This window comes from Ochotona curzoniae, unplaced genomic scaffold (genome assembly GCF_017591425.1).
Source record: "Ochotona curzoniae isolate NIBS_2020 unplaced genomic scaffold, NIBS_Ocur_1.0 scaffold_1852, whole genome shotgun sequence".
In the NCBI taxonomy this organism is placed as follows: Eukaryota; Metazoa; Chordata; class Mammalia; order Lagomorpha; family Ochotonidae; genus Ochotona; species Ochotona curzoniae.
Window position 1 is genome coordinate 29,765,298 of NW_024467087.1, and position 19,703 is coordinate 29,785,000.

General features: G+C 36.0%; 1 protein-coding gene across 3 annotated transcripts in view; it reads left to right on the forward strand.

The window, feature by feature from the left end:
- The window catches only part of AMMECR1 (AMMECR nuclear protein 1), a 122,449-nt gene that overhangs the window by 81,802 nt on the left and 20,944 nt on the right, over positions 1-19,703 (forward strand). For all 3 annotated transcript variants that reach the window (XR_005885826.1, XM_040999735.1, XM_040999736.1), the window contains one exon: positions 17,995-18,109. Coding sequence is in view for 2 of the 3 variants with exons in the window: in XM_040999735.1 (XP_040855669.1) it covers positions 17,995-18,109 (115 nt within the window). In the remaining variant the exon portion in view is untranslated. The remainder of the gene's footprint in view (positions 1-17,994; positions 18,110-19,703) is intronic.

Genomic DNA, 19,703 nt, shown 5'->3' on the forward strand with positions numbered 1-19,703 from the left:
CTTGGGATGCAGGCATCCCATGTGGTAGCTTCACTTACTCTGCCTAAATCTCCACCTCATCTGTGGATATTTAAAGCTTAATTTCAGGGCTTGATGAGGTAGCCTAGTGGCTAAAGCCCTTGGCTTACATGCCTGGGATCTCATATGGGCACCAGTTCTAATCCCAGCACCCCTGCTTCCCATCCAGCTCCCTGCTTGTGGCCTGGGAAAGCAGTCGAGGATGGCCCAAAGCCTTGGGACCCTGCACCCTTGTGGGAACCCTGGAAGAGGCTCCTAGCTCCGGCTCTCCTCACCTCTGGCTGTTGTGGCCACGTGGGGAGTGAACCAGCAGATGGAAGATCTTCCTCTCTGTCTCTCCTTCTCTCTGTATATCTGACTTTCCAATAAAAATAAATAAATCTTTTTAAAAAGACTTCATTTCAACACTTAAAATTAGAGCTGTGAAATGTATGCATTATGTGTTCAAAAAACTTACAAATCAAATATGAGGAAACATAAAAATACATAGTTTGAGGGAAAAATGTTACCAACCTTATGCATGCTTGAGCTCTAGTAGGAAGAGTGAAAAATAAAAATAATAGATGGGGCCTATTTTTTTTTCTGTAGGTATTGAATTATCATTGAAAGATGTTCAGCTGAGGCATACAGTCATCAGGAATGACTCAGGCCTGTGTACCAGGAAGGGTGGAATAGAGATTATAGACATTTCGGAAGCTGATTTTCAGTATTCAGAATGAAAGATGCTGCTCACCTGAATTAGGCTAGCTCAGAGGAGAGATTTAAAAAGATATATCATAGAAAAGACCAGATCATACAGGGGAAACAAGGCAGGGCAAAGAGTTGAAGATGGCACCAAGGTTCTTTCTTATATGATGAAGAGTGATATATGGGTAAAAGTGATTGGTGATACAGGAAGAGGAATATTTATGAAAGTGTTTTTAATATGAAAGCAATTTTTAACTGATTGTAGATTATCATTTTTTTGAATTGGAGCATTTTTAAGTGAGTAATTGTAAATTGTTTTTCAGGATGTAGTGAGAGTGGGTTATATTATCTATTATTTCATATCTTATATTTTTAACTGTATTATTTTATTTAAAAGCTTCATAAATAAAATGGAGGAAAAGATCCTTGTTACAGTTGTTCTCTCTTAGCTCAGGCTATAAAGAGAAGCTTAAAAATAATTTTTATAGGCTAGCACTTGCTTCTATGTTGTAGCATTTGTTAAAGTACAGCTACACCCTCAAAATTCCTCCTTTGAACCAAAAATACATTTTGTGGATGAGAAATCTGTAAAGAAATAAATGTTTGTAAACATCGAACCATTGTTAAGGAATTTAAATATCTATACTTACTACCTAAGGATGCCTGGATTTCAAGGCTGAATTAAAATAGATCCCAGGCTCCATTAAAGGTAAACAACACATCTGTTGATTTGTCTAGTATGGTGGAAATTGACTGAATTTTGAATGTGATAAAAGTCAGCAACTTCTTTTCCATCTATTTAGCAATACTTTAGGGTGATCTTTTTGTTCTTTGGGGAACTTTCCAGATGTTTTGTGAATATGATTCCAATTTGCAAAAGATATTTTTCTATTGTAGCAGAGTGATGTCCTAATTTGAAAGTCAGCTTGATGTCATTCCATCCAAGGGATTCTCTGCAGCATTGGAGGAGTACCCCAAGACACATTGGTTCCCTTGATTTGCCTAGAATCTCAAAGCTATGAGGGCAGAGGGTGAATGGTGGGGGTGGGAGGCGTTTACTGGAGGCAGAGATTCCAACCCCCATTGAAGTAATTTGCATGAACAAAGAACATATTTCCAGATCTTAGTTGGAATCAGTTCTGAGTAATGTTCATATAGCATGGGGAAAATGAATAACGAGTACCCCAAAACAGTTTGAATGGTGCTTGGATGTAAATGTTGACTTGTTTTCCGAAGGGAAAGAGATTCCTTGAAATTTATCCTGTATTAAAGGGTAATCACCTTTGTATACAATGTCAGAAGAACAAATAGCCAAATTATAAGCATTAATTTTAATGCTAACATAATACTGTAGCATTGAGTAACAAAACTTTTTAAAAGAAGTGACCACATTGTATGAAAGACCACATTTATTTCTCAGTATTTACATGTAGAATTTTATCCAGATATGCATTCTAACTTTTATAATGTCCTGTAGATATGCACTCTCAGGTGGACTCCTGACTACCTCACTGTGCAGCAGTTGGTCTGTGCCCTTGTTTGATGACTCACGTAAATATTTGCATAAGCCAAGCACAGTTTAAAAAGCAAAATTCTCATTTGAAAAGTCATAAGCTTATAGTGTCCAGGTGTTGATGATTTGTTCCTCCTCATTAACACTGATGTTACAGAGGTGACAACAGATGACTAACTCAGCACATAAACAGACTAACATTTAAAGTCTGAGGGCAGTGGGGAAGCATTGGAGCAGCCTTAGTTACCACTTGGGATACCCATTTCCCCTATCAGAATGCCCCTTTTGAATCCCGAGTTCTCCATTTCCAGTCCAGTTTCTTGCTAATGCTTAGCATGGAAGTCAACAGATGATAACTCAAATAGTTGAGTCTCTATTCCCTGCATGGCAGACCCAACTGGGTTTTGCACTTCTGATTTTAACCCGTCCTCCTGCCCTGGCTGTTGTGGCTGTTAAGGAGGACAGAGCAGCAGAAGGAAGATTTTTTTTCTGTTTTTTTTTTTAAGAGCACAAAAATTTATTTTTAAAAGGGACAACATTTTTGTGAATCTCTTGCCCCAAACCATTTTGAAAAAATGTTTTCCTTATGAAAGTTACTAACATTTTACTGTTGTTGGAACATTGGCCTATGATTATTTTATTCTGCATTCTTGTAAAGTCCTTTGAAAGGATACCTATCAATTTTAGTGTCCCGAGTTTTCCTAAGCAAGCACATTTGTGGTGATTCTGGTATTTTGAAGGTTTCTATAGAAAATAGAAATCTTGAAGCCATGTTTTAAAAATTCTATTTCTGTGATTTATTGTTCTGCATATGAAAAGGAGGAATTTTATCACCTTGAACCAAGAACGATTAGTAAAGCACCCTGATATGCTAGTTCTGTGTGCTTTGTGCTTGAGGAAAACCTCTACGAATCCTGGAGCTTGCAAATAGGAATGGAATGGGCAGATCTGTCTTTGTGGCAAGGTAGCTAAGCCTCAGAGGCAGTGAGCCCTGCTTGCAGAGGGAGTGGCTAAGGAGAGCTGGAAGGCCGCCCTGTGTGCCAGTGAAGTGAGGGCAAGTGTGCATATGTGAAGCATGCCAGCCTCCAGCAGACCAGCCTCTTTTGCACAGTGATGCTGTTTTCTTGAGCTTTCACTTGATATTTCATACTGTTAGCACTTAAGTCACAGCTTTCTAAAGGATTCTATTTGTTGTTTTGACTTTCTCTTTTTTTGTTTTGGTGTGTATGTAGTTTTATCACCTCAGAAATGTAATTATTTTCCCCCTCCACTCCCTCTATTTTAAAGCCAGATGTACACAAAGCTTTGGTTCTGAGCTCTGCCAGTGGGTAACTCACTCCATAAAGAGGCTTGAGATGTGTTCCAGCTTCAATCATTAGTGACATGACACAAGACCTACACCTAAGAGTTTTTGTGACAAAGATGTAGGCAAGTGACTAGTGGAAGTGAAAGCCCTCAGATACAAAATGATTGCAGGAAAATCAGTATAATAAATGATAAATGAGTGAAGTTTGCTTGTTTTAATGACACAGATAACTCAAAATGGCTGGTACAAGGTAGAAGGCACCTGCTTTTTAAAACATACACAAAGGATTTGTAATGATGATGCTACCGTCCCTGTAAGTGGGTAATTCTAAAGTCCTGTAAATAATCTGTTCTCTAAACAAGTGGCTTACTTCCTGTATGCCCTTAATCACAAAGTTGATTTACTTACCATACCCTTCTCTTCCAGGCTTGCTGAGGGAAACCTTTGATCCAGGTCTGTTTGAATTAGCACAAATTTTAAAATAGTGGAGCTCAAATTAATGAGGTTTTATTCTGTTATGAAGAGTTTGTTTTCCATCACTGATGATTATTTCCAGGAAAGTTAAGTTCACTGAAAATATTTTATCCATTTCCTTGCTGCTGTTTACAAAAGTCTAAGAAGTAGCTTTTAGTTACAGAGGGGAGGGAGAAGAAATGGGAGTGGCGAACGAAAATGAGGTGTTATAACCTGTTCTCCGGGATTGGTGGAACAGATTCTCAACAGCATTCTAAAGCAACATTTTACCAAAGGCAAACCAGATCTTGGAATTTTAAAGTCTAATGTGCCTGAGAGAATGTATGTTTGTGCGTCCTAATACTTTTGCCCCCATCAGCCTTCCTTGACAAATGCTCTGGCAGCCCATCAGATGAGCCTCATTCACACCTATCTGCTCCCACCATCATCAGCCCTGCTCCCACCAAATAATTCTCAATGCTTCACAGGGTTGAATTTCAGCAAGACCCATTTCCCTCCTAAACACGTACTAACCTGAATTCCCACAGGAAACAGAAAGAGTGGGCACAAGATTTAAAAAATGGTTTTTTTTAAAAAAATTTTGAACTAATGTCTAATTTCCTTTAGGCCCACGTTCACCTCAAGAAGTTGTTATGTAATTTTTGTGCCCTTAATGTCTTGTGATTCATGACGTTCGTAGATGTTCCTTTATAAGAAAGTGTGAAAACATAAAATAGGCTAGTAACATAGGCCCTTGTATGTTTCAAAATTACAACAAAATAGTAGTAAAAATAATACCACAAATATAAGAGGCCATTGAGCTCCATCATGATGCAAAACATCTGTGATTGCCTCAGGAGGATGAGGCTGCGAGATCAAAGTAGCTCTAACCTGGTCATGGAAGTAGAGTCTTTTAAAATTTATCTATGTGTATATACCTATTTATTTTATTTATCTGTTTATTTATTTATTTTCATTCCCCAAGAAGTAGAATATGATCTGTTTATAGCAGTCTGAGTTTTAGATTAAAAATTTGCCAAACCATGCTGCACTGTAAATTCATAGTAGTTTAACGACTTAAAAAAAGATCAGTTTTTGCTTTCTAAATGAACAGCATTTCACAGGTATAAACAGGAGAAGACACATTAGTGGAACACTTTTCAGTTGCTGAGAAAAAGGATGTTTAAAATATACTGGAACATCAACCATTGAAGTATAACTGATGGGACCTTTTCATGTTTTATTATGCTGCCAATTCATGTTTATTAAACCGAGACTATCTTCATAACTTCATTAAATATCTGTTAACTAGTTACTGTATGCTAAGCATTGGGTATACCGAGGAAGAAAAAATGAACATAGTTATCGTATTTCTTAGGACTCATGGCAAGTTTTGCTAGTATGGGAGATAGAATTGTCGTCACATGACAATGATTTGTATTGTGTGGCTTTTACCTATTGTATTTCACCCCCAAAATGATGCTATTTCTTTGCAGTATCTTTTGTGCTTTTGCTACTTTGTACCATAGTGTAGAATCAGCGATTGTCATTATTTACCATTGTGAGGTTTTTCCCTGCATATTTTATTACCCTAACATACTTGTTTCATGGAAACAAAGTCAAAATCAAATTTTTTCAAAAGGAAGAATTAAGTAATTTTTCATGGTAAGACAATTGGAAACTGTGCACCTAAAATTTGTCTTTGAGTTTTTAAGATTAAGTTTTTAAAGACATGGTTACACAAGATATAAAAAGTTAAAATTTGTTTTTCTGTTTCATCAGGGTCATTTTAAACATATTTATTGAAAGAAATAAAGGAAAATTTGTTCCAAGTCAAGAGGTTGGAACATAGATTGTATTAAAGTTCAACACAGAGTTAGTACATGAAGAACCACATTTCCTCTGTACAGAATCTCCTCATACCGTTGTGTTATTAACTTGAAAATGAACATTGAGGTTAACTTGCCCTGGCCAGCTTGTAGTTTGACATATTTATACACACAGCCAAAACATACAACAGCTTTTACAATAGAGACACCTTTTCTAGTTGTTGGAGTTTTGATAAAAAGAGCTCCAAATACCCTGTTTTTAAAATTGGTAACTTTTCTGTTGAATTTGCCATTATTATAAAAATTCATCAGCTAATGAGAAATGATGGAATAAAACAGATCAAAGGTAAGAAGAGCAAAGAAAAAGTGAAATAAGGTGAGACTGACATAGACTCCTATTTGGAGTTTGTCAGAATCAAGTGAAATGAATAAGAAAAGCAAAGGAGGACAGTAGTTAAGACTACATTCGCTACACTCGCAATCCTGGGGTTCTGCTGTTCTCCCACCCTAATCTGCTTAGTTTTTCACTTCTGCTTGGTTCCAGCATGCTGACAAGTGCCAGGTGCCTGGCAGGAGTGAGTTATGCTGGATGGTTCACTGTTTCAGTGTTCTAGCTATTCCCTAGCAACCCTAGGCATCATTTTCTTCTTTGCTTCTTGAACATTTGTTCTGAAGTGTTATTGGTTTAAGATAGAACTGTTCAGCAAATAGCTAAAAGAATAATGGAAAGATCAGTAAATGAATAGACAAAGGAAGTCAGAAGAGATAGCAAATGATCCAAACTCAGCCTATCAATAATAGTTTGACGTCAGGCATATCACCTTCTGCTTTTAGTTCCCCCAGATGTTGAATGAAGTGCATGGACTAATTGATCCCTGTGTACTTCTGCTGCTGGCTCTGCCCTTTGGTCGACCTCATGGCTATAAGAAGGCTTTATTCTTCCATGTCAGTTTTATCAAATTGATGGAGAAATTTTGAGGTTCAGCCAGAATAAAAGATGTGAAGATTCTTTGGAACATGTGAAAAATCATATCAAAAAATGGTCTGAGTGATTTAAAGGAAATTTGCACCACAGATTTCATATAGTGATAGAAAAATGAAATTGTTCTGTTCCAGTTAGTATGAGGGAAACTACAGAGACCTTAAAAACAGACATGCAATTACACTTGTAGTGTTATATACTATTTAAAAGTTTCAAGAGAGAAATTCAATAATATTCCTTAATATTTGTGGATTAAAGCAGCCAGATTGAAGGAATGAAGCATTTTTCCTTTTCTTCCCAGTTCTCCATCTGTTTCTCAGGGTTACCTTAAAAACCCAAGGATAAAACAGTTCATGTCCTTTTCTCTTTTCCCATTGTCCTTCATCAATTCCCTGAAAACTGAAATAGAACAGTAAAACATGTAGAGAAATGAAAGGGTCATCTTGACCCAACAGCAAAATATGAGAACATGAGACTGACTTGCAAGCTGGCTTGCAAGACTTAATCTCAGGCTGCTCAAGTAGCAGAGGTGTCGGCTGTATACCACTGTCTTAGTACTCACCACTTCTGTCTCCACACTCCCGTTCTTTTCTTTCATGTCCTTCTTTGATGACCTTTTTACTATGCTTTCTTCTTTATCTTACTAGAGTAGAATGAAGAAAGAAAATAAGAAAGCATCTAGAAGATGGAGCAGGAGAAGAGGAAGAAGTGAACAAAAGTCAATAGTGTTGCAGTTAAGGAAAAGGAAGGATCAGATTCTCTCTTGTTTTTCGCTTATCACAATTTTTTTTTGTTTTATTTAAAATGCAGAGCAGTAGTAACAGCATGAATTTGCATGAGAGACAGAGAAAATTTCTTCTACCTATTGATTTGTTAGCTCATTTTCCGAACGCCTGCCACAACCAGAACTGGGCTGGACCAAAGCTACACCTGAGTCTCTCAGTGGTTGGCAGAGCCCCAAGTACTTTGAGCCATCATATATTGTCCCTTATGGTATGCATTAGCTGGAAGCTGGATCTGAAGGGGAATGTGGGATTCCTTCGAAGTCACTCTGATATAGGATGCAGGTATTGCAAGTGATGACATAATGCACTACACCACAATACCCACTGACGTCTTTAAGTTTGATATTGTTCTTTTAGTTAGTTATGTCTAGTCCCAAGGACCTCTGTGAAAGTTGTAAGATTCAGCGTAGCACTGCTCAACAGGATGGTACTGGCTAGCACTGCTGATCATTTTAGCGAGGACAGTAAGCCAGTGAAGTGCTAAAACGCACCCTGACATGTGACCTATGTTAGAATGGCAACATATATCTTATGCTTTTCACAATTGAATATGTAGTTGTAATTGTCATGGAAAGAAAGGGAAGAAAAGGTCTATGGCTCTTATAGTGAGTATTAGAGAGCTTATTCAGTTACGTTGGAAAGCAAAGTTTAAAACCAGAAACAGGCCTACCATCTTATGTATATTTAAAACCTGGTACTTTTGGTAAATCTGTGACTTTCAAAATACTAAATTTCACATTATGAAAAGGATTAAGAATAGGGAAGGCTTAGTATCCCACTAATGGGGTTTAGTAAATTTTGATAAAATAGTTGTCTACTTAATGAGAGCAGCTCTGAATTACCAAGATCAAAATGGAGGAAGAGGGGGAAGAAAAACAAGATAATACTTTCACTTAAAAGGAACTATTCATCTTAGTTTCAGAATCTGACTATACTTATTCATAAAGTTTTCATTTAAACCCCATGAAAGGAAGCATTAATTAGGAAAAATTCCTTAAAGTGAGTAAATGTATGCATTTATGTTGATTTGATGACATTCTAGCACTGGTACTATGAAAAGAGAAAGGGTTATAGAGGCAGACAGTCCTTTTAGTTCAAATGTTAGCCAATTTTATGTTGTTTTGTAAGTTTCTTAATCTTGTTGAATATCATGGAACCTCAGTTTCTGCATCTGCAAAATGGACTGTTTTGAGGACCTAAAATAATATATGTGCAATGCCTGAATTAGAATAAGTGCTTAGCCAGATATTGGCTGTTTGGTATTTAGAGCTGCTTTTGCTCATAGTGTCATGTTCTAGTATACTAAAACCAGCCTTCTAGGGGTTGACTAAGAGCTTTAGATTACCAGTCTTCAAAGGCGGAATGTACCCAAATAATCCATTGTGAAGTGAGAACTTGATATTAAAAATTCTATTTGTAAATATTCATCTAAAATATAAGAAAATATTTTAATTCCAGTAATAACACTTGGACTGTCCTTGCTGCTCTTATTAGGTTCACATTGCGGGGTCACAGTTACGTTATTATTTGAAGGATCCTGAAGGAAGTGAAAGATCCACCATTTGGTGGGGGTGGATAATAACACACAAATCCTTTTGTTCATTGCAATGTATTTTCACTTACATGCCCCTAGCTAAGTAGATTGATGATTCTTAATATTATCATCAACGTGTAGTTTCTTCGCAGGACTCTTCCTAAACCCTTTAACAATGGTAAGTAGATTAGCTAAAGCCAGATAAACTAACCTATGCAAAATGGACAAGTAGCTTAAGAAGATGGAAAGGAACAGTTGTTGATACAATAATAATTGAAGCACAAGGATAAGATAAGAAAATGGCATAGCTAGCTGACATTTCTACAGTAAGTTACCTTGTAATTTCATTAGCGAAGTTAAGAAGTAAAAATGAAGATAATCAGACCTGACAAGATGTCATCCACAAAACACAAAAGAAATAACCAAGAACATTGATTTTATACCTACTATCTTTAAAAACCAAGCATACTAAGTACATATTAGGCATTGATATATTAGTAATTCCTAGTAGTATATCCATATACTTAATACACATACACACACAAGGGTGTAAGTTAAAACTTTATTACTGACAAGCATACTCTATTGAAGTAGTTTGGAGACCTTTGGCTTAATGGAGAAAGTAGCCGCTCTCTGTTTATGAGTATCTCATCTCTGTGTCAGTTTGTTAGAGATATTTTGTTTTGTTTTTTATGTAATCATTTCACTGTAATATTAATTGAAACAATGGAGAATGATATACCTATATCAAATTGATAAACTTAACACAATTTGGGGAGCTCAATTTCTTGCTAAGCTTTTTTTTTTTTTTTTTTTTTGCACAAAAAAATTTTGCTTCTGCCAAGGCAACCACAGGCAAGACTGAAAACTCAGTAAATTTATAGCAGGTTAAGTTTTAAGTTGATAATTTTGTATGGCCCACCAATCATGGTAAAAATATTCAAGTGGCCTGTGGCAGAAAAAGTTTTCTTTGCCCTAGAATGTATGCAAGACACTTACGCAATTATCATTTTCTAAACTGTCACAGTCAGCAAGTACAGAATGTTCAGGCTGCCTAACGATTGGGGAAATGCAAATAAAATTCACACTGAGGTTCCACATCCAGTGCGAATGCCCTACATTCAGAAGTCTACTAACAACACCTGCTGGCGTGGATGTGTGGGAAAAGGTACCTACTCCACCCTTAGTGGGAGTGTAGGCTAGTGCAGCCACTATGGAAGTCAGTATGGAGAGTGCTCAGACACCTGAAAATTCATTTGTAAGACCCAGCTATTCCACTCCTGGGAATATATTCCATCCAAATAAAATGAAATGTATATACGGATTAACAATCTGTTATATCTATAGCAGCACAATCCACAAAAGTGAAGACATGGAAACAACCCAGACGCCTGTCAAAAGAAAAATGATTAAAGAAACGGTGGTACATCTACTCCATGGTATACTACTCAGCCATTAAGAGAAAGGAAGTCCTGCCATCTGCAAGACAATGGTCCCCAAATAGAGACCATTATGGTCAGTGAAATAAGCCAATCCCAAAAGGACAAACATCATATGTTCTCTCTAATATAAACCAATATACATGCAAAATACAGAACAAAATGATATGTAGGTGAACAAGTGTGTATGTATTCTCATAGGTGAACTGTACAATGGAGACTAGCATATCATGAATTGAAGATACATTGTGGTATGCATCTCTGCTCCAGAATAAAATGACTGCCAGTGAAACAGCTAAATATCTTAACAGAATGGTACTAGATTTTCTTTGTCTATACTTACGATTCCATGATGTACTTAAGTAGCAGAAATTTGAACTTGTAACAGTCACTAAACAACGATACTACAGTACTATAGGAGAAAATGGAGAGGAAGGGGAAGGCAAGGAGGGGAATCCCTATACATGGCAAATAATAATAAAAAGAAAATATAGCGGCTTAGTGCAGCAGCCTAGTGGCTAAAGACCTCGCTTTGAATGTGCCAGGATCCTATATGGGCCCTGCGGTTCTAATCCCAGTGGCCCTGCTTCCCATCCAGCTCCCTGCTTGTGGCCTGGGAAAGCAGTCAAGGATGGCCCAAAGCCTTGGGACCTTGCACCTGCGTGTGAAACCTGGAGAAAACTCCTTGCTCCTGGCTTTGGATCGACTCAGCTTTGGCTGTTGGGGCCGCTTGGGGAGTGAATCAATGGACAGCAGATCTTCTACTCTCTCCTCCTCTCTGTGTATCTGACTTTCCAATACAAATAAATAAATCTTCAATAACAAGAAAGAAAATTCAGGTAAAAAAAATCTAATTGTCATGGTAACTTATCTCCAATTTATAGATGAGGAAATGACGATTGCCACAGATTATGACATGACTAAATGTCACACAGGTAGTATATAATGAAGTCACTGCAAATGTAAATTTGTCTTGAGTCCAGTGCCCAAACTCCGAGCCATTTTACTGTGCTATGTCCTATAGAATTGTGGAATAGTGTTCCTGTACTAATAATGATTTCAGGTTTTCCTATTAGAAACTACATTTATTGGCATTAATTTTAGGGAACTGTTGCTACACAATGTAGGTATACTTTCAGTGGCTCTTGGGAAATAATACTCATTCACGGTTTTGTAGACAACAGTTCTAAATAGCCATTTTAGTTAAGAGATAATTCACTCAATTTTATAGTAACTTAGAAAAGGATGAGAAACCGTGGAAATTTTGAACATCTATGTCGGGTTATTTTTGTGTTAGCAGTCTCTTAAAGGTAGAAGCAATCTCATGTTTTCAAATTTTTGAAGAAATTGTTAGTGGTCATACATAATCTATTTTCCAAACCCACACTTTTTTTTCCTGCCAAACCCAGGAAAGCACTATTCTTACTGTGTAAAGTAATGAATAACCCAAAGTCAAATTGATTCTTCAAGTTGAACCTGAGTTACAATGAGAAGAATCATGCTCATTTTACTTTGGTGGAATATATTTTAAAAGACTTTCATCAGAAACCTAATTCAAGCAAAATGATTTCTAGTAGTTCCTTTCTGAAAACAAGCTAGAGTAAATCTAGAAACTCTTCAGAGAAAAACATTGTGTTAATATGCTTTGGAAGGAAATGAGAAAAACTTACCATGTACACAAACATTTAGCCATCTGTTTCTTTATGAATTTTGTATTTTCTGATTTTAGTCCTGCTCCACTAAATCAAATTCACAATGCCTTTCTCTAATTTAGAGGGCAGGAACTCCCAGCTTAGGAAGCAAATTCTGAAGATACTGCTCTGGTCATCACGGCTTGCAGCCCAAAGAATATTTTTTTTTTCCCTTCTGGTGGGCAGCTATGGTTATCTCATGGAGAGCAGAGGCTTTTAAGAATTCAAGATTAGAGCAATTCAAGGAGTTTAAGCTAATCAGAAGGCAGTAGGCGATAACACTCCTCTAAAGCCTGAGTAAATCTCATAGTGGAGGAGCCAAAGGATATCAAAACCTAAGGAACCTATGCCCTTTATCTCCCTCTCTCTTACTCATTCTCCCCAGGCCCTTGTTTTCTCTCTGTGTCCTTTTGTGTGTGTCTTCATTTGAGCCCTTTCCTGGTGTCCCCCTTTTTCATATGTTCTTTTTCTGCTTCTTGCTTTTTCTTTCCATATATCCCCTCCGTTTTCTCTTTATCCTTTATACCTTTATTTTCATTTGTTCTAGCCCTTAATTGTTTCCTCTGTTTGTTCCAAAGTATTCATCATATTAAAATATCTAATTTAAAATTAGTGAGAGTTCATGTTCACTGAGCAGCAAGTAGGTTGTATTTATAATTGCATAGGAAAAAACATCTCCTGGTTTGGTAACATTGTACATATGGCTTACAATTGAAACTATTCTTTTGAGTCACAGCCCTCACCAAGATTCTCTTCCTTCCTTAACCATAATTGTGTTTTTTGTTGTTGCTTTCTGCTCTTAAGGTTGGTTGAATAATCTCAGTTTTACTTTTTGTTTTATGCCAACTATTTCTTGAATTCTGGGAATCTAAAATTGCCACTTAATGAGAAAGAGAGATTATGGGTAATTTTTCAAATATGGGTTTGAGATTGTAGTGTTCTCAGTTTGTGGGGTTCAGATATGCCACGTGTATATTCTGTTCCAGAAGCTCTAATGCGAAATGGCAGGATATGAAATTTCCTGATAGTTGAAACCCTTCATGAAGATCTGTCTCTCTCTTGTTTTATTCTGGTAAGGCTAATTTGTGCTTGATTTGCGCTTCTTCGCCTTTCCAAACAGATTTTTAATTTTAGTTTTAATTACCTCCTTGTCCTGAAAAATGATTGTGTGTAATTTGAAGCCTCTTGCAGTTTGCTAACATTCCACTGGTTAACCAATTAAGATCATCAGTGTTGCAGAAAGCACACAGTTTTTGTTGCCTGCTATATTGGTTTTGATCAGTCCTGTAATATACATGATTTTGCCTCCTTTTTGTGCTGCTTTTTCTTTTTCTTTTTAGCATAGTTTCTAGGCACTGTTAGAAATTCTTTGAGAGAAAAACTTAATTTATTTTCTTAAATGTTCATTTTGATTAAAGTGAGGTTTACCTTTGGCAGATGTTAATGCTGTTTCTCAATTAGGTGAAGTATGTTCTTGGGAAGGTGCCAATTTGAATTGAATATTGAATATATTTGAATGATATGTAAACTAAACTGTTGTGTTAACCTTTCTCATCCATTATACAGATGATGGAGCAGCTGGCTGGTTTTGTGCATAAATGTTTTGTTTTGTTTTTCCTAGTACTATTTAAATATAAGAAAGTGGCTTCCTATTCTGGCAAAGAGAATTTCATAAGGATGTAGTACAGTATCCTCTTGTGAGTTCTTTAGACTGCCTAGAATTTAAATTGGCAGACATTACTTGGTATAAAATGCTTTCCATGGACGATATTAATATTTAAAAATTCTTTCTACTCCTGAACATTTCTAATAGACAGAAGTCTGGCCGTATTTACCCTTTGGCTATAGTGAATGTTGGTGGATTATTATTTATTATATGTAGGCAGAGTCACTGTAGGTCTGAAATCAGAATTGCCAAGGAAGACAAGCATTTAAAACATTAAAGACATAATCCATTCAAAGGAGAAAACTTAAGTGTGACTACCACAAAGAATTTTGCATTAAGGTCCAAATTTTAAGTCTGAAAACCTGTTGTAGCATCACCTCTGTCGATAGCTAAGCTGGGTCATACCACCTCAAGCCAGTCACTGAATTGACTGTATCTCCAAATTGAAATAGCCTCTCTAATGGCTCAGCTTTAGCATTGCATGTTCCATTATACTAAAGAGAGCATGGTTGAAGAAAGCTGAATCCTCTTGTTTATCAGCTATCCACGCCAGCCGGGCAGCTCTGAGGTCAGTCTCCAGCTGCATTTTCATCTTTTTATAATCCCCTAAATCCTTGCTAGGCTTTCATTGCTAGTTTGTTTCCCTAGGAATTTGCATTTAGAGATATAGAGGGCTTCCTACCCTTTGGATTTCTGTGCTCATGAGTTCGATGAAAAGTTAACTTGGAGTTGATGGAAAACGCAAGAATTGAAAGTCCCATTTGAGTGTTTCTGTGAAATCAAACTACTACCATCATGACTAATGGACCTTTACTAGTTCAAAGCTTTGAAGTCAGTACATTTGAATTTTCGTTAGAGAGGCGTCTTGTCATTTTCTCCTATTACCTATGCTAGCATTTTCCCTTATTTGCTCCTTGCTCTAAGCACTGTCTGTTTTTTAAAGCCTAGAATGATTAAGCAACAAAGCTCCATATCATGAGAAAAGCTTGCTGGCATGACCCTGTTACATTTTAGGTTCTTGCAAATTTCCTTGACATGGAAATATTTTAATTTATTTGAGCAACAATTTACCTTTTAAAGGCTTCCGAGAAAATAAACACAATAATAACCTGTTTCATAGTGTAGAGAAATTAACTATATTGTAACTTCAGTCAGTATGTGTATTGTTTTAATGAAACATAACTGAAGACAAAGCATTTCACTCATGGAAGACCAGTGATATAGTTAAAAGGGTGAAGAACAGAGGTGAGCATCTGACACAGCACTACTTGGGATACCTGCATCCCACATCAGAATGTCTGGTTTCAGGATCAGCTGTGCTTCAGAACCTGGCTCCTGCTAGTGTGTACCCTGGAAGGGAGCAGGTGGTGGCTTACATACTTGGATTGTTGCAACCCGCATGGGAAACTCTAATTGAGTTCCTGATGACTTCTATCTTGCCTAACCTATCTGTTGCATGCATTTGGAAAGTGAACCAGCAGATATGTGATTCATTCCCTCAAGCTATATTTCGAATTACGTGGGGGAAAAGGTAGAACATAACGAGCCTTGGAGATGTTGTGGAGAAATTGGAACCCTCATGCATTGCTGATGTGAATAAAGAATCATCTGGCTATTATGAGTAACCATTTATTGTTTCCTCAAAAATGTGAAAGATAGAATCAACTTTATGATCCAGGAATTCCACTCCAGGTTATCTACCCAAGAGAAATGAAAACATATTACCAAACTAAAATTTATATACAAATCTTCCGAGTGGCGTTTTCCATAATAAAAAGTAAAAACAACCCAAAATGTCCATCAGTTCATAGATGCTTACAAATGTGGAATAGCATATTCAGTGGAACACTGTTAGCAGTGACAATGATGAAATTGTATGATCATTGTCTGATTTGAAATTCACAAAATGTCTAGAATAGGCACATTCCTAGAAACAGGAAGTAGATTAGGGCTTCTCAAGAATTTGCAGTGGGGGTAACGTGTTTATATGTGTAAAGAATGCACAATGACTGCTAATAAATAGAGCGTCTTTTGTGTGATGGTTTTAAATGCTCTAATATTATGTAGTAGTGATGGTTGCAAAATTTTATGAACCCTTGAATTATATACTTTAAGAGGGTAATATTTATGGTATATGAATTACATCTCAAAATGATTGTATATAAAAACTTTAGCAACTATGTTACTGTATTTGGAACCATAAAAGTATATTTAAAGTACATTTTATGCCAAGGGTTATGGAGAAGAGAGAACCAGAAAGTTAGTGGTCCATGGGTACAGAATTTCACTTGAAGATGATAAAGCTTTGGAGATGATGAGTGGTGACGAGTGCCAAACAATGTGAATTACTTAAATATACAGCACTGTGCGCTAAAAAATTTTTTAAATGCCAAATTTTGTATGTATGTTGCTACAATTTAAAATCAGTAACCAAAAAAATTACATGGTGTAGTCTAAAATATAAGGCTGTTTTACATCTCTTTCTTTCGCCTGATCTTTGGTTTAATGTGTATGGAATTTTTTGGTATATTTTTCAGAATTTCTCTCCTGTGTGTGTATGTGTGTGTGTTTGACAGGGCGAGGGAATTACAACATACTGACATGTGTCTTTATCTTGGCTTTGAATGAGAAATTGAAAGTATTTATTAAACCTTATTTTCCAGTAGGAAAATAAAAGAAGCCAAACCATAGAAAATTTATGCTGTTAAGTTATAAAATATTGAAATTCTGTTCTCACAGTTATGAGCTACCACAGATTTCCTGATTTTCTTGGTTAATCTTAACTCCTTGAATGTGAAAAGCATTTATATTTTAGAAATATATATCATCTCTACATCTTTCTGTAAGCATTTTCCTTTGTATAGCAAGGTACAATGAACACCAAAATAAATTGTGAATACAGACACGGTGGATTACTTTCAGAAAGCCAAAGATGAAGCAAAAGAAAAAAAACTCAACAATGAGAAAGTCAATAAAAAAGGAATCATTTCCAACGGTCATGGAATTTTGTTATGACCAAGTGGTTTAGAGCATCTGTGTTTATAACCTCTAAGGATTGATCTGTGAAAACCTTTTCTGATCCTGATTTCTGTGTAGAACATTGGATTATGGATGTCTGTGAATACCTATAGTGCCATTAATTTAGTAAGCACTCAAAAATGTGTTTCTTTTTCTTGACTAAGAAATATGTTATAAAAATACATGGAACATGCAATGCCTGTGTGTGCCTGTGCATGTGTGTGTGTATGTGAGGTGTAGTTCTTTTCAGAGGAAGCATAATGGTCCTCTAACACTTTTGTTCCTTACAGTAGGGTTTTTCTAGAGTTTGACACTGTGATACGCTATACTTGATTATAGGATCCAATCAGAACTGATGTATTCAGAAATCCATTGATGTGATTAAGGGTCTCCTAATCATAGTTTTATGGCTTAAATTGGCCCTATTTCCTGTAGTTTCATGATTTTTGAGTCATATCTTGAATTGTTCTTTATAGGAGGCCTGAAATCTGTACTTTTAGTCTATAATTTGCATGATTATTTTTGTCTTATTTCATTTTTTCTTGTAGAAAATGAAATTTTGATTTTTTTAAACTCTTTGAGTGCTATTATATGGTAACTGGCTAACCTAGTGGGACATTTTAAAAATCTCCTAAAAAGTGTATGTGTATGTATCTGTGTGTGTATGTATCTGTGTGTGTGTTTCCTCCTACCAACACTAGATCCAAAAGTCTTCCTACAAATTTCCACCAGTCTACGTTTTCTTCTCAAAAGATTTTTTAAAAAGCATTCTCAGATTCTACAAGTAACAGAGAAGGACATCAGAAAATGGCTGTACATCAAATGTCATTGATCATTCATTCCACAATTGAAGTGATAATGGGATGAGCTAGCTAATGCAATCTATTAAATCTTAAAAATGATGACTTGCAATCTTTGGAGCTTTGAATACAATTGAAAATTATTAGTACTTTTGATAACTTAGTAGTTCCTTTAAAATCTTTTAACCTTTTTAAAATGATCGTCTGCATGCATTTGATATCAGAAAATTTCATATTCAGTAATTGTCTTAATATTTGCTTTGTTCTCAACAGTGCCCTTAAAGACAGCCGTTTCCCTCCAATGACAAGGGATGAGCTGCCACGGCTTTTCTGCTCAGTGTCTCTGCTCACTAACTTTGAAGATGTCTGTGATTATTTGGATTGGGAGGTAAGATGTTAGAAAATTTGGGGGGAGGGATATGAAAAAAACTCCTCAGTAGATTTTAAAATTGGACTCAGGAAATAACTCTTGGATTGATTCATTATTATAATAGAGGTTGATAGCAAACGAATGAAGAAACCTTGCAACTGAACCATGAGGTGTAAGTAAAGACATTTTGTTTTGTTTTTAAAAGGCATCATGCCATGTGTTGTTAGAATCCCCAAACTGAATTTGGCCTTCACTTTTATCTTACTGCCTCATCAAAGTATTCATAAAAGCTGTGAATTAGTAAGGAGGAGTGACTGAAATTCATTTCTCCTTTTAGTTCCATTCTCCATATACTCTGGTACAATTGCTACCAGGCAATTAGGTGGTCAGAGGATACATCTCAAACACAGGAGACAAGAGTTGGTTTGGGTAAAACACCAGTTGGAGAGATCATCTCCTGGCAGCAACAAAGTGTTGGTTAACTAGAGTTAAATAATGCTGACTCATTCTTGGCTACCTTAATTTATGCACTTAAACAAAACTAACCGATAATATTAAGATATATGTCTGTGGTGTAAATACATGTAAATTGCCATTCTCAAAATAGTCTTTATTGGCCATATTGTTATTATCATTTCATATGTGGAGCTGGCTTGTTAATGAAGTTCAAGGGTCCTCATCACGATTTGCATTGATGGTTGGGAGAAGATGAGTGTTGGTCTATATTTTACACACAAATAAACCCACGTTAGTTAATACTTGCTATACTCCTGTGACTGCTACAGAATGTTAAAAATTGTTGCCTGTGTGAATTATATTACGTTGTAGTCACAAAGAGAGTATATATACACAAATGAAAAATAAATCAACTTTATAATAACAAAACCAGGAGAATTTGATGATACATGAGGTGTCTTCTAGCAGTTGATGGAGAATACATGTGAAAAAAAAAAACTGTGTAGATTTCCAAAATTGCTGCATCAAAATAAACTGACCTTTTATTTCTATTTTCCACAAGCTTTGTGAGATACCCTTGTGCATTGTGTTTTCTCTCATGGTCATAAATGATGCTATTGTATCAGTATAATATAACATGTTTTAATTTTGTTATTTTTAAAAGATCATACCTCCATGGTAACTGAGATTTTCTGCCTTATGGACAAATCATTTTAGTTTTGGCTTTACCCTGATTCCCTGTGAGACAAGGGACAATTTTCGCTGCTGCAATTTAGCTTTTCCATATACAGAACAAGATAGTTCTTCATCTTCTCTTGACAAAATCTCTATGATATAAATTGTTGTTATGCCAGAGCTATTTTAAAAACTTCCACAGAGAGTGGGATTGAAGAGTTCTTTCTGGGTTTTGTTACAGGGATTTTTAGAGCATTATCAGATTTGAAAGCATTTTAGGATTTTGGTGAAGGGAGACATTAAAATATAATAATAAAATTAATATATATTGCTGCCCCTAGCAAAGCTACAGTGTCTAAAACATTTTAAAGATTTAAATTATGCTACTTTATCACTTTCTGTTTGTTGTACATATTTTCCCCTTATTATCTAAATATTCTCCACTGTTTTTTTATGGTTCCCAGGTCACTTCTTCTACTTG